Source organism: Delphinus delphis, chromosome 6, assembly GCF_949987515.2.
Source record: "Delphinus delphis chromosome 6, mDelDel1.2, whole genome shotgun sequence".
NCBI lineage: Eukaryota > Metazoa > Chordata > Mammalia > Artiodactyla > Delphinidae > Delphinus > Delphinus delphis.
Window position 1 is genome coordinate 22,072,504 of NC_082688.1, and position 20,391 is coordinate 22,092,894.

The window sequence follows — 20,391 nt, forward strand, 5'->3', positions numbered from 1 at the left end:
GGCTTCTAACCTGATTTATAATTTAAAATTTACTTTCACATTCAGGAAAAAAATGATGTTCTTTGTAGAAAATTTAAACAAATGTAAAGAAATCTTAAACCTGTCACACTGGAATAACCATTTTCTCTTTTTAATTCACGCTCATGAAATAAGTTAGTAATGACATAGAATTAAACCAGTAAGCCAAAAAAGAATCCTCTGAAATTCCACCACATAAGGATAACCACTACCTTAAATATAGCCCTTTCCCTAGTCTTTTTGACAGTAATGTTTTTCTTGCACTTTCTAAGGAACGTTTTGATGTTCAAGTTGTCATGAAGAGGTGATTCATCTGAGGAAAGTGATTTATTTTTCTTTCCGTCTTTTTTTTTTTGCGGTACGTGGGCCTCTCACTGCTGTGGCCTCTCCCGCTGCGGAGCACAGGCTCTGGACGCGCAGGCTCAGCGGCCATGGCTCACGGGCCCAGCCGCTCCGCGGCATGTGGGATCTTCCTGGACCGGGGCTCGAACCCACGTCCCCTGCATCGGCAGGCGGACTCTCAACCACTTGCGCCACCAGGGAAGCCCCTTTTTCCTTCTTTCTTTTTTATTTTTTAAAATATTTTTTCCGTAAGTGATGATATGAGTGAAAAGCCAGTATTTGCCTTTTATAATCCTGTGAAAAAATAGCCTTTCTTCCTTGACTCAGAAGCCAATGTTGTATTTTTTTGGAGAGATATGAAGAATGAGTGATTTACGTGGACAGTTTTATTTCTCAGGAATAATTATATGTTTTCAGAATTATCAGTGGCCAATGGTAGATAACACTGAAGTGAAGTCCTTAAACCTTTACTGGTTATTTCTTCCTTGTGGGGTAGAAGGAAGGAAGGTCCCATCTTTCCCTTTAGATAGAGAAATTAAAGACAAGCAAATAATATGAATTAGAGAATTATTTAATGGAAAGTAAATGAATATATTTATTCTTTTTTTAAAATCTTTTTTTCTTTCTTTTAGTATTTATTTACTTATTTATTTTTGGCTGCATTGGGTCTTCGTTGCTGCGCATGGGCTTTCTCTAGTTGCAGCGAGCGAGGGCTACTCTTGGTTGGGGGGTGTGGGCTTCTCATTGAGTTGGCTTCACTTGTTGCAGAGCACGGGCCCTAAGCACACAGGCTTCAGTAGTTGTGGCATGCAGGCTCAGTAGTTGTGCCTTGTGGCTCTAGAGTGCAGGCTCAGTAGTTGTGGCGCACGGGCTTCGTTGCTCCGCGGCATGTGGGATGCTCCCGGACCGGGGCACGAACCCGCATCCCCCGCATCGGCAGGCGGACTCCCAACCACCGCGCCACCAGGGAAGCCCTAAAGACTATTTTTTAAGAGCAGTTTTAGGTTTACAACAAAATTGACAGGAAGGTACAGAGATTTCCCATACAACCCCTGCCCCCATATTTGTATAGCCACCCTCATTAGCCACATCACTCACCAGAATGGTACATATTTTACGAAGGATGAACTTACACTGACATATCATAATTACTGCACATCCATAGTTTACATTATGGTTCACTCTTGGTGTTGTATATTCTGTGGGTTTGGACAGATGTATGATGATATATATCCACCATTGTAATATCACAGAGAGTATTTTCACTGCCCTACAAATCCTCTGTGCTCTTCATATTCATCCTTCCTTTCCTCTTCCTCCCTGGCAACTACTGATCTTTTTACTGTCTCCATAGTTACGCCTTTTCCAGAATGTCATATAGTTAGAATCATACAGCATGTAGCCTTTTCAGATTGGCTTCTTTCACTTAGTAATATGCCTTTAAGGTTCCTCCATGTCTTTTCATGGTTTGACAGCTCATTTCTTTTTAGTGCTGAGTAATAGTCCGTTGTCTATATGTACCAGTTTATTTATCCATTCACCCACTGAAGGACGTCTTGGTTACTTCCAAGTGTTGGCAATTATGACTAAAGCTGCTGTAAACATCCATGTGCAGGTCTTTGTGTGGACATAAGTTTTCAACTCCTTGGGTAAATATCAAGGAGTATGATTGCTGGATTGTATGGTAGGAGTATGTTTAGTTTTCCTAAGTTGTTGTCTTCCAAAGTGGCTATACCGTTTTGCATTTCTACCAGTAAACTTTCTTATTTTTGTTCTACCATATTCTTTTTTTTAAAATTTATTTATATATTTATTTTATTTATTTGGCTGCATTGGGTCTTCATTGCTGCACGTGGGCTTTCTCTAGTTGCGGGGAGCAGGGACTACTCTTTGTTGTGGTGCATGGGCTTCTCATTGTGGTGGCTTCTCTTGTTGCGGAACATGGGCTCTAGGTGCGCGGGCTTCTCATTGTGGTGGCTTCTCTTGTTGCGGAACATGGGCTCTAGGTGCACGGGCTTCGGTAGTTGTGGCTCGTGGGCTCTAGAGCGCAGGTTCAGTAGTTGTGACGCACGGGCTTAGTTGCCACGCGGTATGTGGGATCTTCCCAGACCAGGGCTCGAACCCCAGTCCCCTGCGTTGATGGGCGGATTCTTAACCCCTGCGCCACCAGGGAAGTCCACTTCCATGTTCTTTAAGGTTCCTTTCAAGTTGTAAAGTTCTGTGATTTAAATTTCTTTATCCTTGAAACATGGATTCATTTAAAAAATTTGTATGTTATTTCTGCTAAAAAGAAATGTATTTTTACTGGAGTATTTGAAAAGTACGTGAAAATATAAAGAAGAAAAATTACTGATGTATTTTCTTGTTTTTATATAGTATCATAAAACAATTATTATGGTGTATATATTCTTCTTAACTAATGAAATATTTCAAGTATGAAGAAAAGTATAGAGAATTATCTTAGGAACACTTAGGTATGTCCCACTCATATTTGTCAAATCTGTACATTTTTTGCTATTAGCTTCAGGTCTTTTATTTATTTAGCTATTATTATTATTTTTTAACTTAAAAAATTTTATTTTAATTATTTATTTTTTGGCTGCGTTGGGTCTTTGTTGCTGCATGCAGGCTTTCTCTAGTTACAGCGAGCAGGGGCTACTCTTTGTTGCAGTGCATGGGCTTCTCACTGCAGTGGCTTCTTTTGGTGTGGAACATGGGCTCTAGGTGCACGGGCTTCAGTAATTGTGGCATGTGGGATCAGTAGTGGTGGCTCGTGGGCTCTAGAGCACGGGCTCAGTAGTTGTGGCGCACGGGCTTAGTTGCTCTGCAGCATGTGGGATCTTCCCGGACCAGGGATCGAACCCGTGTCCCCTGCATTGGCAGGCGGATTCTTAACCACTGCGCCACCAGGGAAGCTCCAGGTCTTTTATTTTTTAAAGACATAAACATTACTGATACAATTCAAACCCCCTGTGCTACCCCTTACAAATTTTCCTTTTCTTTCTTTTTTTTTCTCTCCTCTCCCCTTCATTTTTTCTTCTCTTTTATCTCCTTGACCAAGGGTTGTCATTCCTGTGCTGTACATATCATAAGCAATGCATGTATTGCATTTAAAACCTTGAAATAAGTGGAACCATAATGTACATATCCTGCAACTTGCTTTCTCTGTTTGATCTTAGTTTTTAAGATATTGTCATGTTGGTCCATGTGACATGTGACTCTTGCTTATTTTCATTGTTGTATGACCCTGCCACATTTTCTTTATCCATTTTCCTGTTGACTGACATTTAGATTGTTTCCTTTTTTTTTTTTTTTTTTGCATTTACTGACCATGTGGCTATGAACAGTTTCTTACAGTGTCCTTGTGCTTGTCTTTCCCTGGGAGTTTTTCTCCAGGACAGTGATACACAAAGAAGTGTGGTCTGAGGACTGGGGAATTATGTCTTGCAAATAGGGAACTTGTGGCAGAATGTAAATCAACTCTCACTGTTAATTTATTTACTGTTTCTTATCCTGGTAAGACTTTCTCAGTGAAGCAAGAAGTGTTCTTTTCTCTTAGAGGGCTGGTGACAAACAGTTTGCAGCTGTGCTACTTTGCAGCTGGGCACTGCTCTAGAGTATGTTCCCCTGGAGCAGGAGTGCTGGGTTGAAGGGGATGTGCCTCTTGAACCTCACTAGAGGCTACTGAACTAGAGCTTTGTTCCTCAGAGATTGTATCAGTGTACACCCCATCAGTGGTGAGCCTGAGTTCCTCTTGGTTGGTTTCCAGTCTTTGCCAACATTTGAAGAGTTTTTCTAATGTGTAGGGTGCAAAATTGTATCTCATTATTGTGTTAATTTTACGTGTTCCTGATCAGTGTGATTGAGCATCATTTTATGTGTTATTAAATATATGACTCTCATCTCTGAATTGCCTGCTTATATTCTTTGTCCATTTAAAATCTTTGGATTAATTTGCTTTTTCTTGACTTGTAGGAATTTTAAAAGTATATTCTGTACTCAATTTCTTTTCATTTAAAAACATTGTAGCTATTTATAGCTTATTCTTTTACTTTATAGTGTGTTTTATGATATTTTAAAATCTTAACCTGTTAGTCTTTAATGCCTTGTGCTTGCGTTTTAATTTTCCCTTCTCATTTTTCTTTTAAAAGCTTTAAAATCTTGCTTCTTACACTTGTGTCATTAATTTACCTGCAAGGATTTTTTTAGGTTTTTTTTTTTTAAATGGGCAAACGAACTTTTTCCAGTTCTTCCTGACTAGTTCATTTTTTTCTTTCCTGAGTTGTTATGACCCCATACTCAGTTTTCTTCCTATTTTTGTCTGTTGCCTATCCTTCCCTTTTTCAGACTCTCCTTCCTCCATCCTTAAATGCTCTTGTCTTGAGCAGTCTATCTCAGGCCTTCTGTTGTTTTCTTTCTACTGCAGTTACCGTACACGTGTGCTAAACCTGGACACCAGCCTTGCCTCGTCCTTCTCTACTCTGTACCCCTGACCACCAAGCTCTGGCACACAGTAGGGCTTCAGTACATACTGAATGAGTGTGTGAGTGAATGTGTGATCTAGATAGGGGAATTAGTGCTTCACAGGGTGAAGATAGCAGGGTGCTGGGCCTTGATGGAGGAGAGAATTTGGCAGAGCAGGGAGAAGGAGGAAGGGTAAATTTAGTTTGACATGTTTGGTCTTAGCTTCTTATTCATAGTAGTGAGCTTTCTCTGGTGTTGTTTTCTGACCTTTGAATTTGTACATTTTCCCGTTGTCATAAATACCACTTGAATGAGGCAAATTCTTATGACCTTTTGGTGATTCTCTCAAACAGGGCTCCCTGGAGAAGGTGCAGTATACAGGGATAGTATCATATAAAATACAGGGTCAACGTTGTAGACAGTTGCATGGGTAGGTAAGGGTTTTTAGACTGAAGGTCAGAAGACCCTATTCTAGTTCTTGCTTGGCTGTAATTACCTCCGTGACCTTAAAACTCACTGTGCTTTTTTATATTCAACAGTCTTTCAGTCCTCTCCAACTCCAAGTGGAGTAGAAACCTTTCTTTGTACAAGTTTCATAATAAATTTTTTTTTCTTGACTTGGGCAATAGTTACATAGGTGTTTATAATAACTCATTAAGTTACACTTATGTTGTGTACGCATTTTCCTAAATGTTTTATTTCACAATGAAAAAGATTTAAAAAACCCACAAAAGACTAGGTTTCTTACATCCCTCATGTGCCAAAAAAACTCCAGTGGGATTAGAGACTTGGATACAGAAAGGAAAATCTTAAGAGCTAGAAGAAAACATAGATAAATATGTGTGTCAGGGTTTCCAGAACCACCCCCAGGTTCCATGACTTGCTAGGAGGATTCACAGGACTCTGCAGATATTTGTACTCATGGCTAACATTTATTACCGTAAAAGGATAAAAAACAAAATGAGCAAAGGGAAAAGGCACATGTGGTGGAGTCTGGAGGAAACCAGGTGCAAGCTGCCGAGAGTCCTCTCCCAGTTGAGGCACATGGGACACGCGTAATTCCTTCAGCAGTGAGTTTTGACAACACATGTGAAATGTTGTCTACCGGGGATATTCTTTAGAGACTCATTACCAAGGGTTTTTATTTGGTGCTGGTCACGTTGGCACCTTCTGCCTAACACGTACTAGAATTCTAGGTTCTCAGGAGGAAAGCACGGTTGAGCGTAAAGCATATTGTTTGCACAAACAGTTCAGGCACAGCGAGTAACTCTCATCAGTTCTGGGAACTGTGGGAACCCTCCTGAAATCCAAGTCTCCAGATGGCAGACAAGGACCAGCCTTGGCAAACAAAGCCTTGTAAGGATAGCAGTCTCAGGCGCGCTGTGTTAACTCTTCTCTGCAGAATATAATATTTTTTATAATCTTAGAGTTAAAAAGGCATTTCTAAGCATGACTAGAAACTCAGAAACCATAAAACAAAGGAATGGTAAATTTATGTTTAAAAAACTTAGATATGAAAAGAAAGAATGTGCTGTAGAGTCACAAGGCATACTAGGAAAAAAGTATTTTAATGTATGAAAGAACAGGGGGTAGTTTTTTCAATATTGTATAAAAGCTTTTAGAAGTCAGCAACTCAAAAGAATAAAGTAATTTGCTGAAGAATGTATTTCAAATGACCAATAAGGGACTTTCCTGGTGGTGCAGTGGTTAAGAATCCATCTGCCAGTGCAGGTGACATGAGTTCAAGCCCTGGTCCGGGAAGATCCTACATGCCACGGAGTAGCTAAGCCCATGCACTACAACTACTGAGCCTGCGCTCTAGAGCCCGCGAGCTACAACTGCTGAGCCCAAGTGCCACAACTACTGAAGCCCACGCGCCCTAGAGCCTGTGCTCTGCAACAAGAGAAGCCACTGCAGTGAGAAGCCCGTGCACTGCAACGAAGAGTAGCCCTCGCTCGCTGCAACTAGAGAAAGCCTGCGCACAGCAACGAAGACCCAACACAGCCATAAATAAATAAATAAATAAACAAACTTTGCCATAGTAATAAAAGATATAAAACAACAGTGAGATTTTTTAAATTTATCATAGTCAGCTAAGGTTGATTACTTATAAGATTGATTACTCATTGTAGGAGTGAGTATAGGGAAATTGGTACTTACATATACTGCTGGTGGTATAAATGAGCACAGCCTTTTTGAAGGACATTTTTCCAAAATCTCTTAAACTTGACACTCCTACCCTTTGACTCAGCAGTTTCATTTCTAGGGTTTTAGCTTACAGAAACACATACAAGTGCACAGATACACATGGATAAGGATGTTCTTTGTTTTTTATTTTATTTTTTTAACATCTTTTCTTTTTAACATCTTTATTGGAGTATAGTTGTTTTACAGTGGTGTGTTAATTTCTGCTGTATAATAAAGTGAATCAGCTATACATATACATATACGTATATCCCCATATCTAAGGATGTTCTTTGGAGCATCGTTTGTGGTACTGTAAATCTGGTAATAGCACAAATAGTTAAATAAATCATACTACTTCTATAGGCATAGTTTTATCAATTAGATCTTTATTTAGTGCTGTGCAAAGATATTTACGATTTTATACATATCCACACTTTTTTTTTTTAGTGTAATTCTTTGGGTATTAAAACCTGACCTGAATGGATATGAGGTTCTTTAAAATCTTTGACTATCCCACTTAGTGTGAGCATCCGTATGTCTTATTGCAGTAATCTGAATGTATTTAATTATAGGAACTGCCCTAGAACACACAGGGTGGATAGGGTTATTTGAAATACACAGCATATACACTTTATTTTAATTCAAAAATCTGAAAAGTCCTGAGACATCTATTGCTCCAAGGGTTTTAGACAATATGTTTGTGTTAACTAAAAGAAAAAAAAGGCAAATTGTAAAATAGTATGTGTCATATTCCAGTTTTTAGGTTAAAATAATGTTAGTGTATGAATAGGAAAAAATAGTTCAGAATATATTCCCCACCTTTAACAGTGACTATCTGAGGTTATAGTGATGTCTTTAATTTTCTTGTAAGTGAAATTAACTCAATATGAGTTTGAATAAGAGGAATAATATCAAAATTGTGGAGAGGGTAGAACTTGCCCCTGACTCTAAAGTAATGTTTGTCATACCTCAGATACTTTGGTGATGACCTGGAGGATCTCAGTTCCTACAACTAAACACTGAGTCCTTGTGAAAGGTGAACTTGAGTTTTAGATTCCTTTTGAATTTTCAGAACTTTTGGTTACATCCCTTCTTGTTTCTGAATAGACACGTTTGGGGGCAAAGGCCTAATTTGGATTGTCACTTTCACGGGGCTCAGTTTCCAGGGTTGAGGGTAGAGGCACAGGGTTCACCCTTCAGTGCCGTTAACAGCAGGATTCAGGCACCACACTGTTGCTGAATCTTTGCCCATATTTTGCTAACTTCGGTAGGCTGAAAAAGTTAGTGGTTGATTATATCTGCACTTGTATTTACATTTCTTTTCATAAAGTTTGAACATGTTTGATGATCGTTTATTTAAAGTATAGATGTTTGTCAGAATGACGCAGCAGTGTTACATCGATCCTCTTCCTTTGCCTCTTCCTTGGGTATGCTTGACCTCTTTGACAAGGACCCCCGTGTGATGTTTGGTGCCCTTTCTTTCCATTCCCACATTCGCATCATAAACAGTGTTACTGCGTTGAGGATGTTATCTTTTCCTTTCTAGTGAGGGAGAGTAGAAAGTGTTAGGTGCTATGCTGGGGATACATAGGAAGCACCCAAATGGTTGTATGAAAAATGAAAGGACCAGATATCACTTGGTTTTTTTTTTTTAAGCCTTGGGCACAGATGTTGCAGGTCAGTTTGTTATGAAGAATTTAACTTTCGGCCTTCTTCCGCAGAACGGTTCTTCTAAGTTTCTGTAGCTAAAATCTGCAGGCAGTTTCCACTGCCTAAGATCTATAAGGCGCTGGGGCAGAGACTCCTTACCTGTAACTTCCATGGATGTTGTGGATTGAATCCACTGTTCCTAGGAGCTCCTTTTATAGTAGCATTCAACTATTAGCAAATAGAAGCATTTGGTCTGATAATCTCAGAGTCAGCCTGCCTGCCTTTCCTCCCTTCCTTCCCTTAGTATTAATTTTAAAAGCTAAACTCAAGACTTTATTTGGATTTCATCAGTTTTTCCGTTAATGTCCTCTTTCTGTTCTGGGATCCAGTCCAGGGCACCACACTGCATTTAGATGTCCTGTCTGTCTCCCCGGACTCCTCTAGTCTGTGACAATTTCTTAGTCTTTCTTTTTTTTTTTTTTTCTTCACAGTCTTGAAAGTCTTGAGCAATACTGGCCAGGTAGCCTGTAGAATGTATTTTAACTTGGTGTTTCTGTTGGTTTTTTATTTTACTCATGAGTAGATGAGGGTTATGAGTTTTTGGAAGGAATACCACAGAGTTGAAATGCCTTTCTTGTCATGTTAGTGATCCTGATACCACATGGCATCGCTTGGTTAAAACAGAATTTATCAGGTTTCACCACTGTAAAGTTAACATTTTCCTCTTTCCCTTTTCTGTTCTTTGGAAGCAAGTCACTAAATCTAGTCTACCCTCAAGGGGTGGGTAGAGGCACGAATTAAGCTCTACCTCCTGTAGGGGGAGGTAGCTACATAATTATTTGGAATTCTGTAAGAAAGACTTGTCTCTTTTCCCCAGTGCATTTAATCATTCAGTCATTTATTTATATCATGGAGTCATGTAAATTTATTTTATACTTTGGGTTAGAATCCAGTACTATGTTATTTATTTGGTTCCTCAAATTTATTCCAGCCTTGGCCATAATGGAGCTCTTTCAGGGTGGTTCCTGCATCCCTTTGACTTATCAGGCCCTGTTTCCCTTCTGGCCCTACAGGATGCTTCAGGTTCATCTTGTTTTTTCCCTGCCCCAGCCCTAGAATCAGCCATTTCCCCAAGAGTCTGGCTCCTTTTGCTGGAGAAGGGTGTTTAAAAACCCAGGATCCGGGTGCTGGGTGCGCTTGTTGCTACTAGGTTGTGCCAGGTTGTGACTGCTTCTAGGCTCCCTCTGGAGACACATATCTATATCTATATGTGTATATATATCTCTTCCTGTAAAAAATTATTATGGAAATTTCCAGCATATACAGAAGTACAGATTCTAAATATCTATCACATAGCTCGAACAGTTATCAGCTAGTGACCAATCTTGGTTTCACTTATATGGCCCCTCCCCATTTCTCACCCCAGCACCCCCAATTATTTATTTATTTTAAAATGAGGACCTGAATGAGGCCATGACTTTATTTTTAGTTTCTGAAATAATTATATATATTTAAGGTGTACAATGTGATAATTTGATACACATATACATAATGAAATGATTACTTCAGTCAAGCTGATTAAGATGTCTTTTTCTCACAGTTGCCTTTTTTTTTTTTGTGAGAACGTCTGAAATTTACTCTCAGCAGATTTCCAGTACACCCCTGATTATTTGATGTAAATCTAAGTAACTGTTATTTCAGTTATATTTTAGTCTTTATCTCTGAGAAAAAGGACTCCTTTAAATAAATTTTTTTGTTTTTTATTTTTAAATTTTAAAATTAAGGTATAATAGGTACAGTAGAAAGCATGAAAGGATAGAGCTTGTGAATTTTTATAAATGTATATAGCTGTGTAATCATCATGCAGATTGAGATGTAGGACATTTCCAGTGCCTTAGAATGCTCCCTAATCACTTACGGATAATTTTTGTAAGAACCCCTAAAAAACAAACATAACCACAATACCATTGTAACACCTAAAAAATTAACAATAATTTAAAAAAATCAAGTATCCAGTCATTTGCCCTTGATAGGTTCCCCTTTCACCTCAGCACTCTCCCCTCCCCTGCAATGTATTGATTGAAGAGACAGAAGCTCTGAGTGTGTTAGTTGCTTGTTCTGTAGTTGCCTGGGTTTTGCTGAGAGCATCCCTTTGGTGTTAATATGTTTCTCAGTGGCTTTCTTCGTGGAAATTTGTCTCTCACATTCTGGTTGGCTAATTCCAGCAGTAATGGGCAGTGATTCTGTCTTTGAAGAAATTTCATCAGTAAGATGGTTTCACCAAAGATATAATATTATCCCTGGTATATGATTAAAGTTCTCCTGCATGGCTCTGCTAGCTAGGTCTAGACGATTTCTTCAAAACTTTTGTATCTTTTCTGGTATCCACATCCTTTAGAAAAACGGAATAACCTTGTAAATAGGAGAGAAATTTGTTGTTTTTGTCTTTGTTTTCCTCTCTTCTAGAGGTTAAATGACCAGGACAGTTGTAAGACAGTATAATTAGCTAGTAAACCTTTTTAGTGTTGTTTCATTGCTGTGTCAAAATCATCTGCATACAGGGCTAGCTATGGTTAAAGTTCTGGCTGAAGGATCTGCAGTATAGAAAAAAGGATTAAGCTATAAAAGTGATTAGTCTTAGTTCTGTTTGATGTGCTAAGTTATCCTTTTCTCTTTTTGTATTGTAGATCAGCTTGAACGAGTCTTTTTACGACTTGGCCATGCTGAAACAGATGAACAATTACAGAATATTATATCTAAATTCCTTCCTCCTGTTTTGCTCAAGCTGTCCAGCACCCAAGAAGGAGTACGTAAAAAGGTAAGCATGCTGGGACAGTTGGGGGAATTAAATAGTGAATAAATGGATGTATTTTATGAAGTGAGTTTTCTGTTCCCATTATTGAAATCTAGCTTCATGATCCCAATTAGGCTTTTCAAAATGGACAGTAAGTCTAGGACCAGCTTCCACGATTTAAAAGTACCTTTTGTATGCTTAGCACAGCTGCATTTAGCTCCAGCTGTACACGAGGCATCGGTACTGGATGACATAATTGAGATATTTATTCTGGAATGTATGGAGGTCTGATTTAAAATCTATGCCCTTGAGTCCAATATGAAAGTCAGGTGGTAATGGGTCAAAAATATTCTTTAATCATTGGCTGACGGTGAATATGGCCTTAATTAAAAGTAAGCAAAAGAAATGTTTTTAAAAGCAAGATACTGTTGTACAGCTCCTGTTTTAGAATTTTTTGAAGAACTGTTAGTAAAAGCTGGGTAACTGTCACATCAAGAGTTTCTTTTTTAACCTAATGTTCTACATGGAACATTTGGATGCTTCACCTTTAAAATAATTCATTTGTCTTCTCGTGTATTTATACTAGACCTTTGGGTTTTTGAGCTATCATCAGGTTTCAATCCTTGAGCCACTGTAATTGATTGGCAGTGACCTTCCCGGAGGTCTGCCCTGAGAGGGATTCTGAGGCCTGATTTGAGTTCAGTGGAGAAAGAGTATCTTTAAGAATGTCTGTTATATTTACAGGAAGGAATAGGGCATTCTTGTCACGTATTTGACATGCCTGTTGTTAATACTGCTTTGCTAAGATAGATAACGTGTTTGATCACGTCATTCTCCTATTTAAAACTCTTCTATGGCCTTTTCTTACCCTAAGAATAACTAGGTATAAAAGGCCTTCATGTGTTGGTTTCTGTTTCCTTATTTAGCTTCATCAGTCTCATCATTTATTTGGCAGATATTTACTGGGTACCTTCTATATGCCAGGTGTTAGGAATACGTTGGTGAAGGAAAGAAACGTGTACTTGGGGAGATGAGTATTAAACAATAAGGCAAAGAGTATAGAGTTAAAATGGCAATAAATGCTAAGATGGCAAAGGATTGTATGAAAGAATATATTTGGGGACTTGATTTAAATTAAGTATAGGGTGTAAGGGAGGTGTGTAGGAAGTAGCCAGGCATAGAGATGGGGAGACCACTAAAGGCAGAGAAGGCCCTGTGTAGAGATTCTGAGCCCGAACTGAGTATAAAACCTTCAGGGAGCTGAACAAGGCCACAGAGATGCACCCTGTGCACCAGAGGAAGAGTGATAGGAGTTCAGGCATGGGGATTCCAGCGGCAGCCATTTGAAAGGGTATTGGTGGCAGTGACATAATCATTCTGGCTGTGGGGTGGAGAAAGACTTGCAGTGGCGCAGAGGAGAGTAAACAGAAGGAAGTTTTTGCATTAGTCCAGGCCTCTCGGCTGAGTATTTTCAGTAGGGTTTTTTCTTTTTTTTTAAACTTATTTACTTAGGAGTTTTATGTTTCCTTGTATTTTATCTTCTGTAGAAAATCATTCGTCTCTAACCATCTACTTTATATGTTCAGTTGTATATTATTCACGTCTATCATACTATTATTCTTAATATTCTGTTACCATTCAAGTGGAGAAATTCCATTCTTGTTTCTAATTTTTTTGTTCCTACCAAAGGTTTGCTTTTTTTAATGGGCCAATTTAAAAGGAAAAAGAGCTTTTATATTAATTTTTTCAAGTGTATTTTTCTTCTATTTTTATTCAAATTACTCCTTTTTTTGTTTTCCTTTGATATGTTTTTCTCACATAAGATTTCAGTTTGTAAAGTACGTAATGGTAAAGGTCATTATGTGCCAGGAAAAATGCTAATCACTTAAATACTCACAAGATTATGTGAGGTGTAGGTGTTATTTCCATTTTATAGATGGAGCTGAGGCTTGGAATGATTAAGTGACTTCATTAAGGTCAGATAACAGAAAAACAGAACTGAAAATGACCTCAGTTTCCGGATTTCTCTTTGATTACTATTTTGGTTATACCCCATAGTTACACTGGTGAGCAGTATTAGGTTATTTTATTTTTGACCTAATAATTAGTTTATAAGAACATTGTTTTTGGTTTTAAAATAGTGTAAAATTTGTCTGGTTTTACTGCATTCTGATTTGAAACCACAGTGAGCAAATGTTCTAGTCTTTTAAAGCATATTATTTCTGATGTTCATAAAAACTATTCATAAGATTAAAAAAATATTTCCTATTGGTGGAATATGGAGCTCAGTGTGTGGATAGGCCACTCAACACTGCTCTCATTTCTCAAGAAACCTATCTTCCAGTCCTGTTGTAAATTAATAGTGAATTACAATCTCCTGCTGCTGTTGTAGTTTTTCTGATTTTCCTTTTAGTTTTAATAGTTTGACCTTGATGCGCTTTTTTTTTAAGTGTCCTTATTTATTTATTTATTTTTAACATCTTTCTTGGAGTATAATTGCTTTACAATGGTGTGTTAGTTGCTGCTGTATAACAAAGTGAATCAGCTATATGCATACATATATCTGCATATCTCCTCCCTCTTGCGCCTCCTTGATGTGTTTTGATGCACAAGTTTAAGGTCTTGTGTTTCTTAGTAATTTGTATTGTATTACTTACTTTTCTTTTTTTAAATTTTATTTTATTTATTTATTTTTTTACTTACTTTTCTTATCTTTCAAATCTCATTTAAGATTTCTTTCCCCAATACCTCTATCATCTAAGACTAGTATTGTAGCCAGTGTTTTCCTTTGGTGTAAGTTAGATTGAGGAATCTTTGCCCCAGCCAGCAATCTTAACCTTATTTACTTTAGCTGCATATCTTCATCAATGTAATTGAGATGTCACATTTTTTTTGAGGTTTGGATTGAGGGCATGTACATCAGTTCCAGTTATTAACCTTTCTCATCACTTGATCTGTTCTCATTCTTTCCATCTCTCCCTCTTTTCCCTTCTCTCCTCTTCCTGCCACACATTTTCTGTTTAAGAGTTTGATAACCTATATTCTGTTTTAATATAATGATTAATCAAGCAATTCTATCCACATTCTTAACATTTCAGTCATTAATTTGTATCTAAGTAAACAAGATGTTTTACTCAGTTACCCATCAAGTAAATTATTTTATCTTGTTCAGATTTCTTCCTTCTCCCCCTTCCCTTATATTTCTTACTAGAAATAGTAATTACCTTCTTATTTCTTCGTTTTTTCATTTATATTTATTTTTCATGTTGTCCTTTATTTATCTATTTATTTTTTAAACATCTTTATCGTAGTATAATTGCTTTACAATGGTGTGTTAGTTTCTGCTTTATAACAAAGTGAATCAGCTCTACATTTACGTATATCCCCATATTTCTTATTATTTCTTACTAGGTTTTTCCCTAGAAATTTTCCTTTGATTTTCTTCTCATATTCCAAATAATGCTGACTTTGATCTATTGGTGAATTTTTCTAAACTTTTTACAAAAAGCTTGAAGGAAATATACGAAAATGTGTTTACTGTGATGAGTCGTACAGATGATTTTTTAAAAACAACTTTGAATCCCATGGAATATTATGCAACTACTACAAAGAATGAGTTAGGTCTAAATTAAGAAGCTTATATATTTTTAACTGGAAACAAAGCAGACTCTGTGCTAACGTGAATGACATATAGCTCATTTTTGTAAAAAGTAAACAAGTAAAATCTAAAGATATAGCTAGTGGGAATCAGCAGCATAGCACAGAGAGATCAGCTTGTGGTTTGCGATGACCTGGAGGGGTGGGATAGGGAGGATGGGAGGGAGGCTTAAGATGGAGGGGATATGGGGACATATGTATGCATGTGGCTGATTCACTTTGTTGTACAGCAGAAACTAACACAGTATTGTGAAGCAATTATACTCCAATAAAGATCTATTTAAAAAAAAAGATATAAATATGTTTGTAGAAATTTTTGTGGATACAGAGAAAGATGTGAAGATGAACACCGAAGTATTAATACTGGTGTCTTCGAGTGGCTATGATGGACTAGGGAAAAGGGATAATTATGATTTTTCACTTAATTTATTGTAATAAATGTGTTTTTCTATTATAATTTGAAAAAGCAAGAAAATAGAATAAAGAGAGATATAATCATTGTGAACTTGTATATTTAATTTATATTGTAAAATACTAATTTTGTTTGCTTTTTTTACATATCAGATTTCTCTTGGTAAAGGGGTTTTGTTGTTAAGTAAGTTTGAAAGCTTCTGGAATAAGGGAAAAGAGATCTAACAGCTGAGACACCTGTTTACATTCTAAGCAGTATGCTAGACTCTGACATATCCTTCCATTTAATCCTCATAATAGCCTGTGAAATGTTATCATTTGATTTCTGCAAATGGGGGAAAGTGATTCAGAAAATGATAATAGTGCAAAGCATTAAATGCCTATGTGGACATTGTCTCAGTTCATTACAACTCATCTAACAGCTCTGTGGGGTATAGGTGCTCATGTTATTCCCATCTTATCTAGGAAGAAACTGAGGCTCAGAGAAGTTAAATAACTTGCTTTGTGTCACATGACTAACAAGCGACTTTACACATGAGAGATAATTCCAAGACTAAATGATTTCTGCCAGGCTTTGCCTTCACCTGATGGCAAACACGTTCATTCTTTAGCTTATGTGTGAAAGTGAATTCAGTACATGAGGGGTCAGTGAATGAAAGTTGAGGATAAAAGAATGTCTGAAAGCAATAACATAATTTGCCTGCATGTTATTTTGACTCCAGGTAGTAGAGGCTCGATGTGTGTTTCCCTTTTATTTGTTTTGAAGTATAGATACTCGGTCAGACTTTTATTTACTTTGAAATATAGCTACCTGGTCAGACTTTCATGATTTGTACAGTCCTGTACTCATACTAATACCTCTTGCAAGTAGAACCAATATGATAATTGGGAGTTTTGGTTATTATATAATTGTTAATAAAACAAAGGATGTAGATATTGATCACAAATCTAGAATGCAGTTACAATTATTAGACCTTTTATTACCATATAAAATAAGACTGTCGTGAAAGCAGAGTATTTTTTAATAAAAGCTTACATATAAATAATTTCAGTATGTAAAATTTTGTAGTCAGTGACACTAGGGATTAATCTAGTATTGACTTTCAGTTCTGTAATTTTAGGGCTCCTGACTGTCAGTTTCATAATGTTTGTTAGGCTTAAGCAGGATACCTGTAGAGTAGCAGCTGATAATTTGTGGATAAATTGGGTGAAAGAGAAATGTTTTATTTTTGATTTATTTATTTTTTGGCTGCCCCGCGTGGCTTGTGGGATCTTAGTTCTCCGACCAGGGATTGGCCACTGGCCCATGACAGTGAAAGCGCCAAGTCTTAACCACTGGACTGCCAGGGAATTCCCAAGAGACATAAGTTTTAGACTTCTACTGACATATCACTATTTTAAGGAAAATGAGATATGTTATGTAGAATTCTCTTTTACAGTGAACCTTGTATATTCTGACTTCTTAGAATAGGTAAAAATTAAAAACTGACCACTGCTGGTGGGAGTGTAAATTAGTATAACCACTTTGGAAAACTGTTTGGAAATATTCTAAGGCTTATCATATGTATACTTCATGACCAGGCATTTCCAGTCCTGGGTTTGTATACAACAGAAGTGTGTATATCTGTGCACCAGAAGACATAGCTAAGAATGTTCATAGCATTATTCATAATGGTCCAAACTGGAAATAATCTTATATCTATCATGATATAGGAGAATGGATAAATTCTGTTTTTTTCCTACTAGAGCAGTGAAAGTGAACAACAACATGGATGAATCTCAGATATAATATAGAATGAAAAACACAGGAGTTCATCCTATTTGTTCCATTTATATAAATTTAAATATGGTGTTAGAAGTCAGGAAGAGGGGTTAGTCAGTGGGGTGCAGGGCCTTTGTACTTCTGGTGGTTACAAAGGTGTGTTTACTTTGTGAAAATTTATTAAGCCATACATTCTCAATTTTGCACTTCAGCTATATGTTATACTTCAATTAAAAAGTTTACTAATGAGTAAATGAATATAAATGAATGAGTAATAAGGGGAACTGATAGGGACAAAATACTATATGCCCGAGGCTGGTAATTCTGTAGGCTTACTGACAGAGGTTAACTGTTGTCAGTTTAGCTGGGAGAGGGACTGGTTCAGCGGATTTCTTAATTTTTATGGGTTTATAGAGGATTGCAGGCAGTGGATAACCGAATATAGGAAATGAGTCAATATTTAAGGTGATAATATTGCTAGAAGAAAATTAAGTAGTTAATCTACTTAAAATTTAAAAAATTGTCATAAAAAAGAAAGTATGTAATTGTGGGCATGATTGTCTGCCACCATCAATAGTGATATTCCATAGGATCCTTCTAGGAAGCAGCCTAGCTTAGATCATCAGAAGAGGGCTGTTGCCTTTAGCCTGGCTCCTTCTGATTTTTTCCCCTGTCATCCAGCTGAATCACAGGTCTGGACAGGCAGGAGGTTGGGTGAGGTATGTGTGGTCATGCAAGTTTCTAGGTCTTTGTAATGTTTGAGGGCTCCCGAGGGTGTCTCACAGTGACAGACACTTCAGCTGAATTAAGCTCAACTGTCAGTGTCTGATAAGGTTAAAAATATGGATTCTGGAGTCAGATCTTGACTGTGCCACTTGCTGGCTCAGTAACTTGCTGGACAAGTTAACTTCACTTCCTGACCCTCTGCTTCCTCACAGGGTAAAATGGGAATGACAATAGCACCTCTCCAGTTGTTGTGAGAATCAGATGAGCTAAGGAATGCAAAGGGCTGTCCTGCGTGGAAACTGCTCAATAAATGTCAGCTATTTTACGATTATTCTTATCACTCATTTAACAAACATTGATTTTTAGATTTGTTGTTATTTTAAAAATTCACTTATTTCATGATTGCTGTAGATAACTTTGAACTGTTGCTGTTGCTGTGAACATCTCTACAGCTCTCCTTAATACTTGCTTTGAAGCTAGATCTCAAATTTCAGAAGTGATGGAGAGTAGTGTAAGCCTGGCCCTCTGGAATAGTCACTTTAAATTCTTGAGTCTTTAGGTGAGGCTTTCTAAAAATCCTGTATCTCAGTGCTCCTTTCTTAGCAAGATAATCCCACTTTCATTGTAAGCTTGGGGTCATTTGATGTAAACCTCTGTAGCTTCCTTTCCACCCATGGGTATTGTTGACTTATTCACCTCTATTTCTGTCTTTTCCCACTTAAAGGAGAGGAAGTTTGATATTACTTACTTAAAACTTTTTAGTAGAACCAGATGATCTTCAAAATAAAGTAAAAATTTCTCAGCATTTTACCCAAATCCTTCTGTAACCTAGGTCCTGCTTTTATCTCTTACCACTCTGTGTTTCAGTCAGATGCAGCACACCATGTTCTTTTAGACCTCTTATACCTTCTTATAACTGATCTTCTGCTTGGAATTTCATCTGCTCTTTGGGACTTAGTTTCCTGTCAGTTCCTCCGGGAAGTCCTCCTTGATCTTAGTAGATAACTTTTTCTTCCTGAAACTCTCAGTACCTTGTATATTTCTCTTGCTGTAGTGTTCACGTTGTATTTTAGTTAGTTTGGGCTGCTATAACAGTATACCACAGACTGGATGACATAAACAGCATTTGTTTCTCACAGTGTTGGAGGCTGGAAGTCCGAGATCAGAGTGCCAGCGTGGTCAGGCTCTTCGTCGGGAACTTTTCATCGTGTACGGAGGGCTGTCTTCTTGCTTTATCCTCAGACGGCAGAGAGAGGAAGAACTCTGATACCTTCATCCCCTTAGAAGGGCACCCATCCCATCGTGGGCCCCCCGCCCCGCGATCTCCTCCAAACCTGTTTACCTCTCAAAGCCGTCACAGTGGGGTTTAGGGCTTTAAAGCGTGAATTTTGGGAGACACAGACATTCAGTCTGTAGCATAGTGTGTTGCTATCATTTGTTCACAGGTCTTCTGGGAGACTGTGCCTCAGTGTAGGCCCATCTGGAATCTCAAGTTTAATTAACTAAAGGACATTGTAAAAATAAATTCACTACTAAAAATCTGGTGCATGGATTCTTGGGGATAACATTTTGGAACAAGATTTTAATATTGTATACTCCCTTTCTGGGATGTCAAATTTACCTCCTTTAAGAGAACAAAGTAGCTACTATTCATTAAAATAAGTAATATCTGAGAAATGAATTCGTTTTTAAGATACGATCAATAATTTCAGTTTATATCTTCCTGTATTTTAGGTAATGGAACTGTTGGTCCATCTGAATAAGCGTATAAAAAGCCGCCCCAAGATACAGCTCCCAGTAGAGACACTCTTGGTTCAGTACCAGGACCCTGCTGCAGTTTCCTTTGTCACAGTGAGTGTTATCTTGGAATATTTTCTGACTTACAGTAAGTTTTCTTTCATAACATGTATTAGATGCCATCAGTATATTGGCCAGCCTAGAATTTCACCTTAGACTAAATGAAACGTGAGGTGTTTTTCTTCAAAAGGACACACTGTTTTTCCACTGAGTATTGATCTGGAGGAAATGGTAGGAACAGGATAATGTATGGCCATTTACACAGGGCAAAGGAATGTTGGTGTAATGACTTGTCAGGTATGTTGATTTACAAAAAGAATGATTGATTCTTAGTAAAAGATTATGAGAGGTCAATCTGAATTAGAAAGAGAAGGTTATTTTAGTAATTGACCAGTTGGGAAATGGCAGCCTAGGATTTAACATGGGGTCTCCACTTAGCTTGAAAGGATTAATGTAACAAACTGGGAGAGCTGATACTGATGTGTAGTATGTAGGTTTAGGTAGGTCAAATGATTACTTTTTTCTTTTCAGTGAAAAGTAATTGCACATATGAGTACTTTATTTTCTCCCCAGCTTTATTGAG

General features: G+C 37.6%; 1 protein-coding gene across 6 annotated transcripts in view; it reads left to right on the top strand.

Annotated features, from left to right (window-relative positions):
- The window catches only part of ECPAS (Ecm29 proteasome adaptor and scaffold), a 99,420-nt gene that overhangs the window by 15,460 nt on the left and 63,569 nt on the right, over positions 1-20,391 (top strand). For all 6 annotated transcript variants that reach the window (XM_060014339.2, XM_060014340.2, XM_060014336.1 and 3 more), the window contains 2 exons: positions 11,349-11,479; positions 19,746-19,862. In XM_060014339.2, the coding sequence (XP_059870322.1) occupies positions 11,349-11,479; positions 19,746-19,862 (248 nt within the window). The remainder of the gene's footprint in view (positions 1-11,348; positions 11,480-19,745; positions 19,863-20,391) is intronic.